Source organism: Aulonocara stuartgranti (genome assembly GCF_965226115.1).
Source record: "Aulonocara stuartgranti genome assembly, chromosome: 20".
Classification (NCBI taxonomy): Eukaryota; Metazoa; Chordata; class Actinopteri; order Cichliformes; family Cichlidae; genus Aulonocara; species Aulonocara stuartgranti.
The window spans coordinates 36,840,117-36,860,650 of NC_138956.1; the positions used below are offsets into that span (position 1 = coordinate 36,840,117).

Genomic DNA, 20,534 nt, shown 5'->3' on the forward strand with positions numbered 1-20,534 from the left:
GTGTATGACATCTCAGGGGGGGAAAGCACCAAAATAAATCACCGAAATGTGCGCTGCATTTCAGTCTGGTTACTACCGTTTATGTCAGAACTGGTGCCATAATGGCACCGGATACCAGTACCTATCCCTAGTTGACAGTAGCACTCTCCTCACATTTTGGATGTGTTGTTCGAAGCTTGAGCTAAAGACGAGTACATCATACAAATATGGGACACACACTTCATCCCTGAGGTCTCCCAGGCATCCCTCCATGTAGCGCTGGAATGCTGCTGGGGCATAAGTAAGGCTGAATGGGACCCTCACCCACTCATAGAGTCCCCATGTTGTTATAAATGCGGTATAGGGTCTGCTGCTCTCACTCATGAAACCCTGGTGATAAGCCTTTCCCTGGTCCAATACTGTGAACAAGGAGTTGCCCCCGAGGTTTTCCAAGATCTCTTGTATTCTCGGGATGGGATGTTTGTCGGGCAGTGTCAGACATCATTCAGATCCCTACAGTCTACGCACATGTGAAGGCCACCATCTTTCTTCCTCACATACCACAGGTGAAGAATATGAAGAACAAGATTTTTGGATCCAGCCCTGATTGAGTAAGTCCTGTATGTGTGCTTTAACTTCCTGATAAAGGTGTCTGGGGATTGCATATATGTCTTTTGCACAGGCCCATTGTCTTTTAGCTTTTAGCTAGTATCTCCAGGTACAGATCTTTAATGCATCCCATGTCTCAGTCATCTTTCGCAAAAACATTGCATTCCTCCCTCAGCATCTGTTTTACCTGCTGCTGTTTGTCACTTGTCAGATGGCGCAAATCCACTGGTGGGTCCCAGGGCTCAGTTTGTGTTGTCTGACTGGACTGCACTGTGGGTGTGGAAGCACTACTGTCTGATGTCTTAGAAAGCTCACCCTCCATACATTTTACCTGCGGCATGTAGATGGCATCAGCATTGTGCAGCCATCCCAGTGTAGTGCGACCACAGAGGGTGATATCATGGTCAGTCATATTTTCCACAGTCACTGCAACTTTAGCATTGTCTTCTGAGGGGAGCTGAATTAGCCGTTCTCTAACAACTAGGCCGTCTGCTCATGGTGTGTCACGATTCGGCTCCAGCACTGCATGGGACCCACTTAACACATTCTTATTTAACCAACCACAATGCACTGTCATCATGTTACGCTTCGAAACAAAAATAAAACACTGTTAAATAAGTGTAGTCTTTAGTAAGTATTTCAGTATTTACTTTAGTAAGTTTTATAACTACTTTTAGATCGCAACACAAACTCACCTACTCTGAGGTGAATTTGTCCAAGAGGACTTTTGGCTCATGGTGGCTCATCCTCGAGCCCTGGACCCAGCTCAGGAGTGGCACCACAGTAACCCTGACCCACTGAGCAGGAAACCTGACCATTTTTTGTCCTCATAGAGACTTCCCCTTGGCTAAATTCTAAGTATTGAAATGATTGCAAAAAAATCTTCCTCTGTGTCACAACTTCAGAGTCAGTCATGAAAACAAAATGGGGATTTTCTTTCGGACTGCACGTCCATCATAGACTTCACACCCTTACATGGTGTGACGTACGAGCATTCAGCACCGCTTATTTTTAACCTTAGCAATATGAACTTCCTCTATTTGCTTCTGCATTGAGTATCAGCCCACTGTTTAGAACTAATGCTGTAAAAAGATTTTTATTCAAAGAAATTCATTAACAAGAACAACCACAGCAACTCTGCACACACTAAAGTTCATATTTACCAAAGAAACTCAGATTCTGAATGTTAAGTCAGTTCATGGTCAGTGGAGATGTTTCCTCTTTGTTATTGTGAGAATAAAATAATTCTCCATGTAACAACAGCACAGATATTAACTGTTCCCTCAGTGCTGTTGAGCAATAAGTTTGTCAAACTTGGTCAGTGTTGACGTTCAGCTTCCTCTTCTGCCACGAGCTGACCTCAGACGCATCAACAGGAAGTCGAGCTGTTGCAGCTGTTATAGACAAAAAACAGCCTCAATGCAACTTTTTGAAATGGACCAGAATGATCCTCTATCCTGGGTCTTTGTGCTGGCTGTCATGTTAGTTATGATGTAATATTTAAGTCTCATTATTATGTCCAGTCAAAATGAAACTAAGTTAATTAAATAAGGAATTATCTAATAAAAATATGAACACAAGATTCCAAAGATCTCATGGAAAAACTTACATCTTTAATGAAGGTCGGACAGATTTACAACCTCAGAGTCAGCAGATACTGAAATGCTGTGAAGTCTCAAGAACAATATGCACAAATAACAGTGACACTTATGATCATTTAAGAGTTTTAATATTAGAAGAAGACTAAATGAATTTTAGCTGAGGTGGAAGAATCAGCTGGACACATCATCACATTTTAAATTAGTGATGTGAATTCTGGTTTCAGGGATAAATGTAAATGTAAAGAGGTGCATGAATGAGCAGGAAGCCCTGCAGCAGACTCACAGACGGATGCAGAGGGGAGGAGTGTAGAGGTGCTGTGGTGTTTGGAGGAGGGACTCCTTCAGTCAGAGAAGTGAGGCGTCACAAGTTCCTGGTTTCCAGTGAAGAAGAAGAGAGGCAGCAGTGAACCATCAGAGCCTCATCATGAAAGTCCGTCACACTCTGATCTGCTTCTTCTTCCTTTGTGAGTACATTCACTTGTTCTTTCTGTCACTCTCCTTCTTCAACATGTTTCTGTTGTTAAACATGATGATCAGAGTCAGCTATGAGTCACTTTCATGGACGCTTCTTCCATTCAAACTGCTTTTATTCATGATTCCATGGATGTGTTTGTGGCCAGTATGGACAGAAGAAACCATCACAGTGAGACATTCATGGACATGTTGCTGCTCACTTCAGGACTTGATAACATGTGAAACCATCGTTTCAAACACAGCTCATTACAAGTGTTTGTTACTTCCTCAGAATAAACTGGACAGTCAGTAAAATAAAGGGAACAAACTCAGCCTGCTGCCTTCAGAGTTTATCGACTTGGCTGAACTTTAATCTGACTAAACTAAGAAAATCTGCCTGCAAACATTTTGTTCCTGATAACTCAGGTGAAACAGAATAAACTGCCTCACATCCTGCAGCCAAATATAAACTGTGAGTCATCGCCTAAAACCAAAGTGTGAATAACTCAGTGATGTTAAGCTTTTAGTTTCCTCTTGATCACAAACAGTTTAGTGTCAGAGCTCTAACAGGACTGAATGTGGATCTTTGTTCTGATCAATGAGGAGAGAAAAGTGAAACAGAAGGTGATGTTTAAACTCTGAGCTCTCAGTGTTTCACATTCAGACTCTAGTCTCAGTGTGTCTGTGTGTGGATGCTGTGATCAGACTGCAGCTTCTTACAGGAAGTACAAACAGTAACTGTTGATGGTTCATGTTTCCAACAGCTCTGCAGGAGGGAAACCCTGAAGTCAACAACAACAAAAACATTTCATTTGGAGTCGTTGGAGGAAATCTTACAGCTGAATTCAGGTTTCCTGCTGGAACATGGAAAATATTCTGCAGAGGAGAATGTGAAGGAGAAAACATTCTTATTAATACAACAGATGAGAAGCATCAACGTCACAGATACAGCACTGAATATATAACTGTAGAATATGCTCCTGCTTTGTCTGTGAACATCACACAGCTGATCATGTCTGATGCTGGACAGTACAGCTGTGCTGTGGCTGAATCTCCATCATCAGTTTCATACCAACAGTTTGAAGTTGTTGTTGCTGAAGGTGAGTTTCAGTCTAAACTGTGGAAATGTTGATTTCTCTGCTTTGTCTCTGAAAGTCTGAAGAAAAGTTTTGTGAAACTGAGTTTTTTACTTAAACTTTTTATCAGTTTTCACAGGCAGTGACTCTCTGAACAAACTTCTCTTTACTGAACTGTTTCTTTAACTCTAGTCATGTATATAAACTATGGAAAAGAACATTCGTGCCATAATCTCCATCATGTCAGGATGATGTGAGTGAATCGTGCTGCACAGAACAGAGCAGACAGACACATTTATTTCATCAGACGCTGTGGTGGAGGGTTGTGGGCAGGAGACACTAACAGCTCTATATGAGATCGGCTAATATGATATCTGAGGTCTCGTCTAAGTGATCAGCTGATCTGCTTTCTGTGGTTGAGCTGGACGTCATGAGCATGAACTAAACTGTGTTCAGTTTCTGAGTCTGAAAATGGAAATCAAAGGTTTGTGTGTAAATTAGAATTTATCTGTTTGATCCATGTTTGTATTGCACAGGATTCACTGAGGCGTTCTTAACCTCACACTATTCTCATGTTGCTGGATTAAATTTGAGGCTCTGCTCTGTTGGCACAGTGAGTCCTGGTTCATGGTTTCAGTGATGATGTTGGGTTTTTGATTCCTCTGATCACCTGCACAGGAACTGAAGCATTCAGGGTTAAAGCCTGAGTTTCCTAAACCACAGTCCTGTGTGGACTCACTGAAGCTGACATCAGCATGAAGCTTTTTACCAGCTCGCTAAGTTAACCCCTTCGTTGCCAGTGTGTTCACATGAAAGAGGCGGGAGCAACATCTGACCAATCAGAAACATGGAGACATCAGAGCAGCTGATTTTAAGAAGGAAGATAAAACTATAAAGAGGTTAAACACACACAGTAATACAGACTAAAGTAAACTGTGTTAAAGGCCTGAATGAACGCTGCCATCAGTAAGACTGTGAACGAGCTACTGGACTAATAAAGTTTAGGTTTTTGAAGTGATCAGTGTCTCAGCTCATTAAAACACAGAGAATCTGATGGATCATAATCAGCATTTCATTAAATTCATGTTTAAAAGAAAGGTTTAGTTTTTACTCTTTCAAATGCACCTCTTGTTAGAGTTGTGTGCAAATCTGATGTGAGGTCATCGAACAGCTGCTTGTTTTAGGATCAGATACTTTGATTATGAAACAATAAAACTGCAGTAGAAAAAAGAATCAGGGAATAAATTTGTATTTAATAATTAATATTCCTTCAGGCATCAAAGACATTAAACACCACCATCTGCTCTCAGAGGTCTCGGTTCCAGAGATCTGATTGGACAGTAGGTTGTGGTTTCCTGGTGATCTGTGATCTGGAACATAACTCTGGAGCAGATTAGCTTAGCATATATATTAGCACAGTGATGTAAACAGGTAATAAGTGAACCAGCTTCATATTAAAAAACACGATTAACCCTGAAGTTACGTGGACAAGATTAAATCCTGCTTTGTACAGTAAACACAGTAAAACCTCCAGAGTGACACTAGCAGAGTGTCTGCGTGTGTCACTGTTTTATGATGATGTTATGATGATGGCACGAGGAGGTCGGGCTGAAGCTGAACAATTCACTTCAAATCACTGTTGAACTCACTGTTCCAGCCACAGACTGGTTGAACTGGGCAGCTCCCAGTGTAACTGTGGGTCAAACTGGAGTTATTGTGATCAGACTGCATCATCTTCAGCACAGATAGTAACTACTGATCGTTTGTCTCTTTAACAGCACTGCTGGATGGAAACGATGATCAGCTGAAACACTTTGATAAAGAAACTGGAAGCTCTCTCACAGTCGGATGTTCCTTTGATCAGTCTGGAGGACAAAAGTACCTCTGCAGGGGAGAATGTGGAGAGCATGAGGTTCTTCTTCAAACAGATGGTGAAGATGATTTCAAAGACAGATACAGAATTGGATTTAGAGGAACGTCAGAGGAGAAATATAAAGGAGGAGGAATTCTGTATGTGACGATCACACAGCTGACTGAGTCTGACTCAGGACAGTACAGATGTTCTCTGAATCCAGCTGCTGGTCAAGGTTCATTCAGAGACTTTGAGATCAACGTCACAGATGGTGAGGTTTCCCTAAATATGTTTTTAATGTTGCTAATTCAGTCATTGATAGCTGCTGCCGTTTCAGATAACAGACATGTTATCTTACTGTAGCTAATGATTTGCACTTTTTCTGGAACTAAAATCTAATTTGACAGTTTTTCTGCAGCAGTATCAAAACTTGGTGCTATTTTAAAATCTGAATTTCAGAATCTTTCTTTACACTTTTGTCCCAGATGTCAGATACTGCAGATCTATGAGACGCTGCTGGTGTCTCACCTTTAAGAATGAGGTGTTCTTTGACTTTTCATTTCCAAACTGGCTGCAGGAGGACTGATGTGTCCTTTTTGTTAAAGTGCTACAACATCAGGAGATGGGAAAGGTCACAAAGTTTGAAGACAGCAGTCTGTGTCCACTCTGAGGGACTTTTGTGTTTGTTTCTTGGTTTCATGCACTGGTTTGGACGCATATTAATGGTTGGCTATAGTACAGAAGAATATTAGGGTGGTTAAAATACACCCAGCATGTTGAGCTATGATACCTGCCTACTGTGACGTCAAAGATGTGATGTGACAAACATCCTTACTCGCAGTGAGAGACACACTTTGACACACAGTGATGTGTGACTCTGAGTGTGTGAGCGGGCTGCTTTTTCTCTGCTTTTAAATAAGAACCACATCTAAACCAAACTTCACTCTCTGACCTGTTTCAGCAGTCGTCCAATCAGCCTTCCCACCTTCACTCACCACTGAGCAGCCCGAGAAAACATCTGACGGTACCACTGTGTCCACAGGTTTTTAAAGATCCACATCTGCACACGACCACTGTGGAATTTATATCAAAGAATTTCGTTAATTTAAAATATTTAATAAAAACTTTCCTCAAATGTTGATGGTTTGGTTTAAAATCCACTGCTGTGGTCTACAGAGATAAACTTAAAGATGTGCTGTTGTCCAAACACTGAGACTGTTTAACACAGTAATGCAAAAGCAACTCTCCAACTTACCCTGAGTCTGAATGTAAAGGTTCATACTGGTAAACACTCACCTCACAGGCCTCATATTACTAACATGACAGAGAAAATACTGATTATCTATTGTATCAGGAGGTGTGAGTGTAAACTAACGTCTTCTGAATCTGCTGCAGATGGTTTGCCGTCTGTGGGTCTGACTGTGGCTGTCATCATCATCATCATCATCATCATCATCATCCTTTTATCAGTGTCTGTGCTGATATTCTGCAAGAAAAGATCTGCAAAGAGTGAGGCAACAGGAAACACACACACACATGCACAGACGCGCACACACACACACACATGCACGAGCACACACACACACATGCACACATGAACGAGCACACAGACAGACACACACTCACACACACACATGCACAGACACACACACACACACAGAGACAAACACACACGCAGGCAGTGTGTGTCTAAGATGTCTTGAGTTGTGTGTAACAGCCACTGCAGCCGCTGTAACAGGCCGCCATGTTTAACTGCATCACCTGACTTCCTGTTGTTTTCAGGACACACACACCTGTCCTCTCTCCTCACCTGCACTGGTTCAAACTCACTGATGTGTTTTTCAGGTCATCCTGTGGAAACAGAGTACGCTGCTGTCACAGAGGTGAGCTCCACGAACTCTGACATCATCAGAGTTTGACGTTACAGGATTTGAAGTTTTTTCTTCTCCTGCAGACCAACAACGCCGTGTATGAGGAAATCAGAGACGAGGGCGGACAGAAAGGAGCCGCTCCTGTGGAAATCAGTTCAGTTTATGCTTTGGCCAAATACAACAACACGCCTGAAACCACCGATGATTACAGCGTGATCACTGCAGCCACGCCTGAGCACAGCGTAAGGAAAACGCTGGACAGAACAAAGCAAAACTGTAATCTGGGAAAGGTTTTGTGTCTGGGACATTTTTCCTTTGTGTCGTTCATATTGTTGACTTCTACTGTCTGTTGTGATGTGTCACATTTAGCTGCATCAACTCGTGCTGATCTCGCCTCCTGAGCCAAAACCAACTCACAGTTTGCCAAACTGCAGAACCCCTGGCTTTGTCTTCACTAAACTCTCTGTAACTTTGCTCTGTTTCACTGCAGCATCGGTCTTTGCACAGATCATGTTCATGTTGATTCCTGGTTTAATGTGTACGCCAGAAGATTTTGAAAGTTGTTATAAAAGTAAAAGAAAATTGGGCGAGGAAAAAAAAATCGTCTTATTTTTCCAGACACAATAACATCTGCTGTAATATTTACAGCTCTGATGAAGCCTCACAAGTGTTTATTTTAATACTACACACAGTTTGTAATTGCAGAGAAATACTCTTCATTCTGGGCGTGTTGTTTCCAAGCAGGAACCTGAGAAAGACCCCTGGGGTTTAACAGGCTAGCTTCAGGAAACAACATGAACATATTAATAAAAAAATATTCCAGTAAAAACAATAAAATCTCTGTTTTTTGTTTTTGTTTTTCAGGCTGAAGACGACTCGAGCAAACTCACCAAATCTGAGCTGAATAGTTCAAAAGCAGACGTGGACTCTCCCAGCAGCACCTCGCCTGAGCCTCAGGGAGACGCAGGCTCTGACCCGAGCGCCTCTCTGGAAAATCCACTGTATTCTACTGCAGACTAGCTTCTGTTCTGCTGATGGCATATTTTCTCCTGCAGGGTTCAAAATGAAGTCGTTCTCTCACAAAATGTGAGATTCTTTTAATTCAACGATGTGACAGTTTGAGGGAAACAGTTGAATACAGGGAGAGTTTTGACTTTCTGACACACGAGCTTTAACCATGGGAAGAAATTCTGCTGCTGGCTGAAGTAACCAAACTGAAAACTCGGTTAAAGTTTCATATTTTACACGTTCATGCTTTACAGTCTCATCCCTACATGAGTTTGTTTTTCTTTACACTTAGCCAGAAGTAAACCGTTAAGAGTACAGACTGCACATTTTACTGAGCTAAAGCTAATAACTGTTTATTAATTTTATGAATAAATGCTGATTGTTTTTTAAGTGAAGTGGGGAGTGTTATTGGCAGAAGTGTCCTTCTGCACATTCACATGAGGTCATAATAAGGATTTGTTGTGTGAGCATCTTTGCTTACCAACCATGTTCACTATTACATGTTTCATGCTAATGTTCTTTAAAGCTAATGTATTTATTTATTTTAAATTGTTCTGCAGAGTAGCTGTCAAATAAATGTTGAACTCATGGTATGTTTCTTTTTGCATTTATAAAATCTTCCTATTTTATAAATAGTGTGAGATTGTAAACATCTGTTTCAGGCAGCAGCAAACACAGGAAGTCAGTAAGTTTGCATAAGATCTGTTCTTCATGCCTCAGTATGACCTGTGCTGTTGACTGAAATTACCCTGGGAAACATTTACATACGTGATGATTAATGCCACCACTGTCATGTTTTCAGTCTGATTAGTAGAGAAGGACAGTAGGACAGATAAGGACAGCAGAGCGCTGTATGAGCATCTCAGCAAAGACCTTCATCCTGTTGGTAACAGAGGCTTCACAGGTATTTCAGGGGTTGTTCTGTCAGTTTGCTAATGTAAGGTAACTGTGAGAGGCTTTGAGAGCTGGAAGCTGGATGAATCTGCTTTGATTCAGCTATTGATCATTTTAATTTCATTTTATTAGTTTCTCGCTGTTTAAATTAATTCATACTCATTAATTTTAGGGCAGTTTGCAACCCCAGTTCCAAGAAAGGTTCAAAGTTGTGTAAAAATTGAACCAAAAATGAATTTAACAATCTGCAAATATTTCATTCACAATAGAGCACAGAAAATATATCAAACATTTAAACTAAGAACAGGTCATTTCAAGAAAAAAGAGAAAGAACAAAGAATAAAAAAGGAAAATAAACCCAGGCCTGCTTTAGTAAGTTCCTTATTTTGCTTCTGCATTGCAGTGTTTAAAACTAATACTGTATAATGTTTTATTACAGTTTTATTACAGTTTCTAGTTAAATAAATCAAACACTGGTGATTGGTCAGAAAAGCTCATCCAGCAGCTGTTTGCAGAGCCAGCTGTTCTGGAAATGAGGAAAAGAGGAGGAGCAGGTGAGGAAGAGGAGGAGCTGATGCTCACTCTCAGATTTGGTGGATCAGCGGCTCTCCGTGCTTCCAAAATGTGTATCGCCCTCTGACACACTGAGGCACATAATCACACACTTTCTCACGGAGCTAAAAACAAATTCATTGTTATGACAAAGTGACTCAGACCGTGTGTGTTTCTACAGGCCGTACACTTAAAGTCATGCATGCTTTGGGTTTGATGTCAGGTATAAACACGCTCTCTGTGCACGTGCACGGTCATGAGAGTAAGTAACTGTAACCATGGTTACAGGGCGCCGTCCTTTGTCCATCATGATTCCTAATAAACGATTTCAGGTCATTATTCCTATTCTGTGCTTGGAAACAGTTTCCGTCGTGAAAGTGAGGCAACAACGTCCATAATCCAAGCAGAACAAGCTCGTCACACCACGTGCTCTGTCATGCCCAACTGTAACTGAGTGCATTTTCTCAATGCCAGGAGGGGGCGCCGTGGCTCACAAAACCCCCAGAAGTTGACACAATGCATGTTGACATTTGGAATAAAGTACTGTACATAAAAGAATCATGCCTACTGCCCTTCTTATACAGTACAGACATCTCTGCAGTGGGTCAGAAACACTGTTCCAGTTCTGTCCTGATGATTTTACTTCAGCTTTGCCGGCCTCGTCGTCACTGCCACAAAATGTCTCTCCAACGCGTCTGATTGGCCCGTCGTCTCTACGTGTTCAAGCTTTAAGTAAAACAGCAAACGCAACACTGATGTTTGGTTGTCATCTATTTTCTTTCACTCTCTCTCTATAATGCATGGTGTGTATTATTAGTGTATCCATAATATTACTGGCATTGTTACTTTTTCCATCACACAGGAAAAACATGAAAACTAATCCTGCATTTTAGTGCATTTTTGTGTCATTTCCATTTTGTTCCCACAGTTTGAAAATCCTGTAGCAGCATTTGGTGACTTTTTACCTCTTATGCCATGAAATGGTTCATTAATGTTTAGTTTTTCTGCAATCTGTTATTTATTAAATATGTAATAATCACCTTAAAACTTTGGTTTTAGGTAGTTTCTCGGCACATGGTGACTGCATTATTTTATTATCATAACAGAAGGAGATGATGAGGCACCAAAAAAGGGGGACGGAGTTAATCCCAGTTGAAACAGAACCATTATGGCCCAGTAGATGCTGAAACTATGAGAGTGGGGATGGATACATGTCAGGTGAACATAATGTTGCACCTGACTCAAATTTGTTTTAACAGGAAGTTGAGCTGTTGCAACTGTTTCAGACAAATGAGGAGTGTAGAGGTGCTGTGGTGTTTGGAGGAGGGACTCCTTCAGTTAGAGAAGTGAGGCGTCACAAGTTCCTGGTTTCCAGTGAAGAAGAAGAGAGGCAGCAGTGAACCATCAGAGCCTCATCATGAAAGTCCGTCACACTCTGATCTGCTTCTTCTTCCTTTGTGAGTACATTCACTTGTTCTTTCTGTCACTCTCCTTCTTCAACATGTTTCTGTTGTTAAACATGATGATCAGAGTCAGCTATGAGTCACTTTCATGGACGCTTCTTCCATTCAAACTGCTTTTATTCATGATTTCATGGATGTGTTTGTGGCCAGTATGGACAGAAGAAACCATCACAGTGAGACATTCATGGACATGTTGCTGCTCACTTCAGGACTTGATAACATGTGAAACCATCGTTTCAAACACAGCTCATTACAAGTGTTTGTTACTTCCTCAGAATAAACTGGACAGTCAGTAAAATGTGGATGTGATACAGCACAATGGTGCAAACCTCTTCCTGTTCAGCCTCTTGGAGCAGAAAATAAAGAAAAATTGCAGAAGTTAAAAAGTGTGTGCAAATTCTAGTAGATTAAAGGACAGTAAAATGTTTTTATCTCTGTGCAGTTTGAAGAGTTGAATGAAAGAGCCGTAACAGAACTCAATGTAGATCTGGAAAAGAAATAAATAAAAAGTAAATAGTGAAATAGAAACATCACCCTGCATCCTCAGCTCTTAATATTTGTGATCATGAAGCTGGGTTAAGCAGAGAGGTGATGATCAGTGACAGCTGTGTGGCTTCATGCTGAGAAAGAGCTCCACAGATGTGATGCTTGCTTTGAGTGTTGATGGAGAAGTTCAGAGAAGGTCAGAAGAAGCTTCACTGAGTCTTTATGGATCAGAGAAAGCAGATGATTGGCTGCTGAGAGAGGAGCTGTGGTGCTGCATGAGGAAGTATGTGAGGCTGGTGCAGGACATGTATGAGGACAGAGAGACGGTGGTGAGGTATACGACAGGAGTGACAGATGGGTCGGAAAAACATCAGGGATCTGCTCTGGTACATTTCCAGGCATTCCAGAGCACCTTTCAACAAAGTGCGTTGAATGCCAAGCAGGCATGACAAATCTGCGACCTTTGACCCCTTTGATCATAAGTTTCTTTTTGACAAATTATGGAATTGGGCTGGTATCTCTGACACGGCTCTCAGAAGGTTTTCATCGTACTTACAGAATGATGAAAGGAGAAACTTCTGAAGACAGCCTCTCCTGCATCAGTGCATGATATATATATATATAATATTATATCAATTATATCAACTATTATATTCATTTATCTGCTAAGAACTTCAGATTTTTGACCAATATTTGATATTTGAACATCATTTAGGAGTTTTAAGAAAATCGAACCTCTTTCATTTGGAATTTTTCACACTTTATTTTCTCCTGCCTTGATTTTTGAAACTCACTGACTCACATCTCTCCACAGCTTGTCTTCAGTTAGTCGAGACTGCAGCGGCAGCTCAACACACATCACCTCTATTCCTGCTTTCCCTGAACGGCTTCCAGTTATATTCAGAACTCACTTCATATTTTTATTAATAAGACACAAAGCCATACATGGTTAGCCATGTAACCAAGACAAAAGAGTCAAAAACTGTTAGCATTAATCCCACTAGCTTAATGCTAACATACAATGGAAATTCCCATAGACAGGCTAAGTCAGTTTGTGCGCTGCTACTAATCTAATCAGATGCCACTGACCAGTTTTTTGATACTGTTTTTGCCACAGAAGCAGGAGCAGGCCCACCTCCTCTTAGTGGAGCTGCTGCACTACAGCACCAGAAATCTGTCCTGAGAAGCCACAGCATGCATGACAACATAACAAGTCATCACTGAGAATGACCTGCAACAACAAAAAAATTATATTTGATTATGAGTAAAATAAAAAGCGATTTATTGGAAAGGAGTGCCATTACTGACACTAAAGTCTCAGTGTGACTCTGTGTCTGTGTGTAAATGTTAAAATGCAGCTTAGTACAAATAATCAGTATTAATGGTTCATGTTTCCAGCAGCTCTGCAGGACGGACACACAAAGGTCACCAGTGCACAGATGCATTTTTATAGACTCGCTGGACAAAGCATCACGATTGAGTGCTACTTTTCTTCTTCTAAGAAGTGGAAGATCTTCTGCAAAGAAAAATGTGAAGAAGGAAATATTTTAATTAAAACACAGCTAAACAGTAATCAACATGGCAGATACAGCACTGAATATAGATATGAACATAAATATATTTTGTCTGTAAGCATCAGAAAGCTCATCAAGTCTGACTCTGGACGGTACACCTGTGGTCTGGGACGATATCCATCTTCATACCAGTTCATACATTTTGGAATTGTTGTTGCTGAAGGTGAGTTTCAACTTTTTTTTGGAGTTTTGAATAAAATTTTCAGTATTTCTGCCTTTTGAGCAGATTTTTTTGGTATATGAATTATTTATTGACTTAATGAAATATTATTAGGTCCCACATACTCTTTTTTTTCTTCCAAAATCTAGAAACTGCAGAACTGCAAATCTCAATATAGGAAGTATCTGATAAGGCAAACAAAATAAGACAGGAGACGATTTCAGGCACAAAGGAAAACTAACATACAAAATACCACAGGAACATTTAACACACAGCTGAAACACACAGCTACATTTAGACACGGGTACATTCAGAGTGTCCACACGTTCACTGACCCACACACAGCGCAACATCAGCGTTCACTACAGAGCAAAGTCAGAGAGCGGTTCCTGGGATGATGTGGAGTGTGAGAAATGAGGATCTAACACACAGAACACACAAAAGTTTTTTGAGTAATTTGACCGAAGTTGGGGCCATCTTCCCAATGTATTCTTGGATGTTCGTTGTCTCATCCTGGACTGTGGTGCTGACACTCACCAGTCCCCGGCCCCCTTCCTTCCGCTTAGCGTACAGCCTCAGGGTGCTGGACTTGGGGTGAAACCCTCCATGCATGGTAAGGAGCTTTCTTGTCTTTATGTCAGTGGCTTCTATCTCCTCCTTTGGCCAGCCTATTACCCCAGCAGGGTACCTGATCACGGGCAGGGCGTACGTGTTGATGGCCCGGATCTTGTTCTTACCATTCAGCTGACTCCTCAGGACTTGCCTGACCCTCTGCAGGTACTTGGTGGTTGCAGCTTTTCTAGCGGCCTCTTCATGGTTCCCTTTCGCCTGCGGGATCCCCAGGTACTTGTAACTGTCCTCTATGTCTGCAATGTTGCCTTCTGGTAGTTCAATCCCCTCAGTTCTGACTACCTTCCCTCTCTTTGTTACCATCCGACTACACTTCTCCAGTCCGAACGACATTCCAATGTCATTGCTGTATAGCCTGGTAGTGTGGATCAGTGAATCGATGTCTCGTTCACTCTTGGCATACAGCTTGATGTCATCCATGTACAGGAGGTGGCTGACAACTGCTCCGTTCCGTAGTCGGTATCCGTAGCCAGTCTTGTTAATGATCTCACTGAGGGGGTTCAGGCCTATGCAGAACAGCAGTGGGGACAGAGCATCTCCTTGGTAGATCCCGCACTTGATGGTGACTTGTGCTATGGGCTTGGAGTTGGCCTCTAGTGTTGTACGCCACATCCCCATTGAGTTCCTGATGAAGGCTCTTAGGGTCCCATTGATCTTGTACAATTCTAGGCATTCCAGTATCCAGCTGTGGGGCATTGAGTCATAGGCCTTCTTGTAATCAATCCAGGCAGTGCACAGGTTGGTCAGTCTGGTCTTGCAGTCTCGGCTGATTGTTCTGTCTACCAGTAGCTGGTGTTTTGCGCCTCTGGTATTCTTGCCAATTCCTTTCTGTGTCCCGCTCATGTATTGACCCATGTGCCTGTTCATCTTAGCCGATATGATGCCTGACAGGAGCTTCCATGTAGTACTGAGGCAGGTTATTGGTCGGTAGTTGGAGGGGACCGGTCCCTTCTTGGGGTCCTTGGGGATCAGGACCGTCCGACCTTCGGTTAGCCATTCCGGGTGTCTCTCGTTAACTAGCAGCTGGTTCATTTGTGCTGCCAGGCACTCGTGGAGTGCAGTTAGCTTCTTCAGCCAGTAGGCGGGAACCATGTCGGGCCCTGGTGCTGTCCAACTCTTCATACTGGAGACCCTTTCTTGGATATCTGCCACCGTGATGGTTACTGGACCCTGTTCAGGGAGGTCGCTGTGGTCTGCCCTCAGATCCACTAGCCACTGAGCATTGCCGTTATGGGTTGCGTCCTTCTCCCATATGCTCTTCCAGTATTGCTCCGTCTCCAGCCTTGGTGGTGCTGTTCTCTTATTGTTCCCTTGCCACTGAGAGTACACCTTTGCTGGTTCTGTGGAGAACAGCTGGTTGATTCTTCTGCCTTCTATCTCTCTGGTGTACCTCCTTATTCACCTTCTTTGTCGCACCTTTCTGCAACTCCGTTAGTTGGCTAACCTCCCTCCGTGCTACTTTGATCTTGCCCTCTAGCCTCCTTCTCCATGGAGGGTACTGCCCCTTGTGGCTGTTCAACTTGTAGCCAAGCATCTCACTGATCACTGCTGCCGTATTGTAGATCAGCTTGTTAGTTTCGGTAATCGTGGTTGTAGTTATTGTCCGTAGTGCTGCATTAACATCATCTAGCAGACCTTCTGAGGGTACTTCACGTAATCTTGGTAACCGGCTACGGGGGATCCAGGTTTCAAGCTTGGCCATGATCCTATATAACGAGAGGATGTGGAGGGTGAAGCTAACGGTGGTCCCCGTGGTAATCGGAGCACTAGGTGCGGTGACTCCCAAGCTAGGCGAGTGGCTCTAGCAGATCCCGGGAATAACATCGGAGATCTCTGTCCAGAAGAGCGCAGTCCTGGGAACAGCTAAGATACTGCAGGACCCTCAAGCTCCCAGGCCTCTGGTAGATAGATAGATAGATAGATAGATAGATAGATAGATAGATAGATAGATAGATAGATAGATAGATAGATAGATAGATAGATAGATAGATAGATAGATAGATAGATAGATAGATAGATAGATAGAGGAGTGGTGACCAGACCAACCAGCTTACAGAAGTTTTACTCCCAACATTTTAAATAAATTCCATTCCTGAATTCACCAGATGCACTCCACTGAAACAGCTCTCCTTAGAGTTTCAAATGATATTTTAACATATATATGAGTTATATAAGTTACTATTTAAGTACTTTTGGATCTGTGTGCTGCCTCAGGCACAGCTGATCATATAATACTGACTGAGAGACGTAGAGCATGCATGGGCATTTCTGGGTCAGCTCTTGACTGGTTATCTTCCTGTATCTGTCACAGGAGGTTTTTGGTTGCGGTTGCTCATTTTGTGTCCTCCTCTGCTACCTTACCTTGTGGTCTGCTGCAGAGCTTGGTCATTAGAGCACTGAGGGCTCACTTGTGGTTCTTTGAGTATTTAAAAGTAAAATGGGAGGCAGAGGTGCCTGTTAGACAAACCTTTAGAGAAAGAATTATTCAGTTGGAGGTTACATTTTTGCTTTTATAAAAACTCGATTTAATTCACCGACTTTGTTGTAAAATAAATGTAATTAAAACAAAAACTGAAGCGCATGAAAAATTCAGCTAAAGAAAATGTTTATGTTTGAAATGTTAATGAAATCCTGCTGGATGTTAACTCCTCTATGGTTCATGATGGGGTGGCTGTGGCTCAGGAACAGATCATCTAATAATCAGAAGGTTGGTGGTGCAATTATGCCAGTCTGCATATCACATACCTTTTGGCAAGGCACTAACCACAAGATGCTCCATCAGAGTATGAACGTGTGTGAATGTTGGATAGAAAGCATCATAGAAAAAAGAGCTGGTGTGAATGTGAAAAGTTGTATAAAGTAAAAAAGTGCCACATAAGAGCCTGTCCATTTACAAAAGTGCCCCTCCTGTTATAGAAACAGAAGAATCTTCTTACCAAGCTCAAACACTAAATCATATAAGAGCAGGATGTCAATGAGTTTTCACAGCAGCACAAATAAATCGCTGTGTCATGAACCATCTGTGATGCTGAGGCACAGTCTGCTGTAGCTAATATTCTAGCTCACCACACGGCACGCTCAGAAACACTCGCAGCTCTCATTTCCTCAGCTCTGGTTAATCAGACCTCCAGCAGTACTCACACTCACATACTGACGGTTTAGGATGGAGGTCGTTGACTGTTCCAGTCACAGACTGGTTGAACTGCGCAGCTCCCAGTGTAACTGTGGGTCAAACTGGAGTTACTCTGATCAGACTGCATCATCTTCAGCACAGATAGTAACTATAGATCGTTTGTCTCTTTAACAGCGCTGCTGGATGGAAACAATCCTGCTCAGCTGAAACACTTCGATAAAGAAACTGGAAGCTCTCTCACAGTCGGATGTTCCTTTGAACACTCTACAAGGAGGAAGTACTTCTGCAGGGGAGAATGTGAAAGAGATGGGATTTTAATTGAGACTCGGGGTGCCAGAGCTCAGAGAGACAGATACAGTGCTGAATATGAAGAAGAATCTGGTACAAGTGGTATTCTGTATGTGACCATTAAACAGCTGAGGGAGTCTGACTCAGGACGGTACAGATGTTACCTGGACACATCCTTTAGTACTGATCCATACAGAGAGTTTGAGATTACTGTCACAGAAGGTGAGTTTCTATACAAATTCATTCATGAATCTGGAGAATTAAAGGAAATTTGTATTTGTCTCTGACAGCTGCTAACGTTTGGTTTCCTTTTGTCTTTTCATGATGTTTATGTGTCAAATTGTTGTTATGTGTTGTTTTCTGTTGTTCACCTCAAACACCTGAAAAAAAACATATGGCTGAACTTCTTTAGCAGTCCTCCCATCAGCCTCCACAACTTTCACTGGAACCACTGAGCAGTCTGAGAGGACAGCATCTACAGGTGCGTCCATCCGCTGGGTTTGAGAGACGGAAGTCTCACTTAAAGCTTTCTGATGTTTCCTGTCTTTAAGTACAAATTTATATGCTTTAGTTGAAAAATACCACTGCAGTGTGTACAGAAAGTAAATCATGCCACAATATCTCCACCTTAAAGACATTATGTGATTTTTTTAACCAGTCCTCCCATCAGCCTCTGCGCCTCCATCAACTTTCACTGGAACCACTGAGCAGTCTGAGAGGACAGCATCTACAGGTGCGTCCATCCACTGGGTTTGAGAGACGGAAGATTTTATAGAAGTCCATACTTTAAGTGATCATTTGTATAATTTTGCTGTTATCTGCCACTAGGAACCAATCAGAAGTGAGTATGTCATGTAGACATGGTTTTATGCTCATACAGCATGAGAGTCTGACCAAATTCTCCATGGAAGAAACTTGCATATAACTATACTGTACATGTGCACTCAGCTACCTTTACAGCCCACGTGAAGGGCTGGTGCTCACACTCATCAGGAGGTGTTTGTCTAAAATAACGTGTTGTTCTCATCAAACTGCTGCAGATGTGGTGCCGTTTGTGGGTCTGACTCTGGCTCTCATCATCATCCTGTTATCAGTGTCAGTGCTGATATTCTGCAAGAACAGATCCTCTAAACCAAAGGGTGAGACAGCAGGAAGCACTGACAGGCACACTCATCAAACTTCCTGTTTTCACAGAAAAGTGAACATTTTGTCAGACATCTCTTTGCATGTTGTAAGCTGTGTTCGAATCCTCCATCTGGCCTTCCTGTGCAGAGTTTGCAAGTTATCCCTCCAACAGGCTGACGACCTGTGCAAGGTGCACCACGCCTCCACCCTGTGGTAGCAGGGATACACTCTGGGCCCTCTGCAAACCTGAATTGGACAAACTGATGGATGGAGTTTGAATATTCGGTTGAATTACAGTCTCTGATCATTCGTGTGAGCATGAATGTGGGCATGAGTGGTTTTCTGTCTCTCTGTGTGACGGACTGAGTACCTAACTGCAGTATAAACACTGTACTGATGTGTTTTTCAGATCCTCCTGTGGGAACTGAACACGCTGCTGTCACAGAGGTGAGGCTGAAGGACTTGTAGACTCAGCACCGATGTTTGTGAAACCAGCTGATATTAGATTTCCTCTTCTTCTCCTGTAGACCAACACAGTGTATGAGAATATCCGAGCAGAGGGCAGACACAGCAGATCTCCTCCTGACTCTCATGCCAAATACACCAAACCAACCAATGATGACCACAGCTTGGTCACAGCAGCCACTTCTCAGCACAAAGTAAGAAAACACTTTCTGTATTCACGGAACAAACAGTTGTATCTGAGAAAAGATTCACATTTGTGATAAATATGAAGACGATATCATCAGTGTCACGTTGAAAAGCACAAAGTAAGTTTAAAGAATCCAGATCGTTATTTCAGATCAATAACCTGATGGGGGGATGCTGGATGCTGTAACCAGGTCTTGGATCAAAGGTCCGATCCTGTGACCTCTAACAACACAGCACACAGAGGAGCTGATATTCTGATATTTGTGGCGCCTGCTTCCAGTGAACACAAAGTCTTGGACTACTTTGTGAAAATGGTCTCAGATCAATTTAAAACATTACCTGTAATAAACAATTTTATGTTTTATTTTTTTCAGACTGGAGACGACTCGAGCAAACTCACCTACTCCGTGGTGACTTTTTCCAAGAAGAGCAGTGACTCTGCCAACAGCACGTCCCGCAGTAACACCAGTGACGTTATCTACTCCGAGCCTCGGGTTAACGCGAGCCACTCCGGAGGTGATCCGTTGTACTCTACTATAGCCTAGCTTTAGCTCCTGGGACAGGACAGGTAATGTTTGTCATGCTGTTGCACACACAGCACGCTCCTTTGTTTCAGTTCGTCAGTTGCCACAAGACAACTGACCATCATGTGCATCATAACCTGAGACTGCTGGGTGCTATAGAGTACACACTGTACATCATACTTCATCGTTTTGCTGCATCAGTCTGCCGCTCTGAGTTAATTTGTGTTTAAGGGTTAGGGTTATGATAACATGCATGAACTGTATCTTCTTCGACCTCGTGTCTCTATTGTTGTTTAAGACGTGTTTTGGGGGTTTAAATGATTAAACAATTTCTAAACAATGATATCTTTTGTAGTTTGGAGGCTAAACAGGCCAAATACACTGAATATGTTCTCAGTGGTAGTCGAGCATCACTTCAGTGAGTATGTAACGGAAAGAGGAAGCAGCTGCTGGTTCTCTAAATCTATTTGACACAACATTCAGTGAAGTGATTAAAAAGAGGAAGTAAGAGCTAGTTACTGTAAACAAGCAGTCACACATGGGTGGACCTCCTTTGCTTCAAGAAGGACTCAGGTTTTCTGTCTTTGTGAGGTTGTTTTAACCTT

The 20,534-nt window shown here is 42.3% G+C and overlaps 2 protein-coding genes across 7 annotated transcripts; both read left to right on the forward strand.

The window, feature by feature from the left end:
• The first annotated feature begins 2,505 nt into the window (after positions 1–2,505).
• Positions 2,506–9,038, forward strand: LOC309697674 (uncharacterized protein). 6 transcript variants are annotated; one of them, XM_082519775.1, is made up of 8 exons: positions 2,506–2,653; positions 3,407–3,742; positions 5,497–5,841; positions 6,535–6,612; positions 6,966–7,079; positions 7,416–7,453; positions 7,525–7,683; positions 8,306–9,038. In XM_082519775.1, exons 1-8 carry the CDS (start codon positions 2,614–2,616, stop codon positions 8,459–8,461), a joined length of 1,266 nt encoding a protein of 421 aa, XP_082375901.1. In that variant the 5' UTR covers positions 2,506–2,613; the 3' UTR covers positions 8,462–9,038. The 6 variants fall into 6 exon arrangements, with proteins under 6 accessions (XP_082375901.1, XP_082375900.1, XP_082375902.1 ...); XM_082519774.1 differs by having other exon boundaries at positions 2,507–2,653; positions 6,532–6,612; XM_082519776.1 differs by having other exon boundaries at positions 2,507–2,653; positions 6,532–6,594.
• Positions 9,039–11,106: 2,068 nt separating this feature from the next.
• LOC309698028 (uncharacterized protein) lies at positions 11,107–20,272 on the forward strand (the record flags this gene model as incomplete). The annotated part of the gene is made up of 10 exons (XM_082520301.1): positions 11,107–11,113; positions 11,271–11,352; positions 13,478–13,581; positions 17,516–17,851; positions 18,042–18,110; positions 18,288–18,362; positions 18,670–18,768; positions 19,164–19,201; positions 19,282–19,413; positions 19,780–20,272. 10 exons carry the CDS (start codon positions 11,107–11,109, stop codon positions 19,948–19,950), a joined length of 1,113 nt encoding a protein of 370 aa, XP_082376427.1. The 3' UTR covers positions 19,951–20,272.
• Between the last annotated feature and the right edge of the window lie 262 nt (positions 20,273–20,534).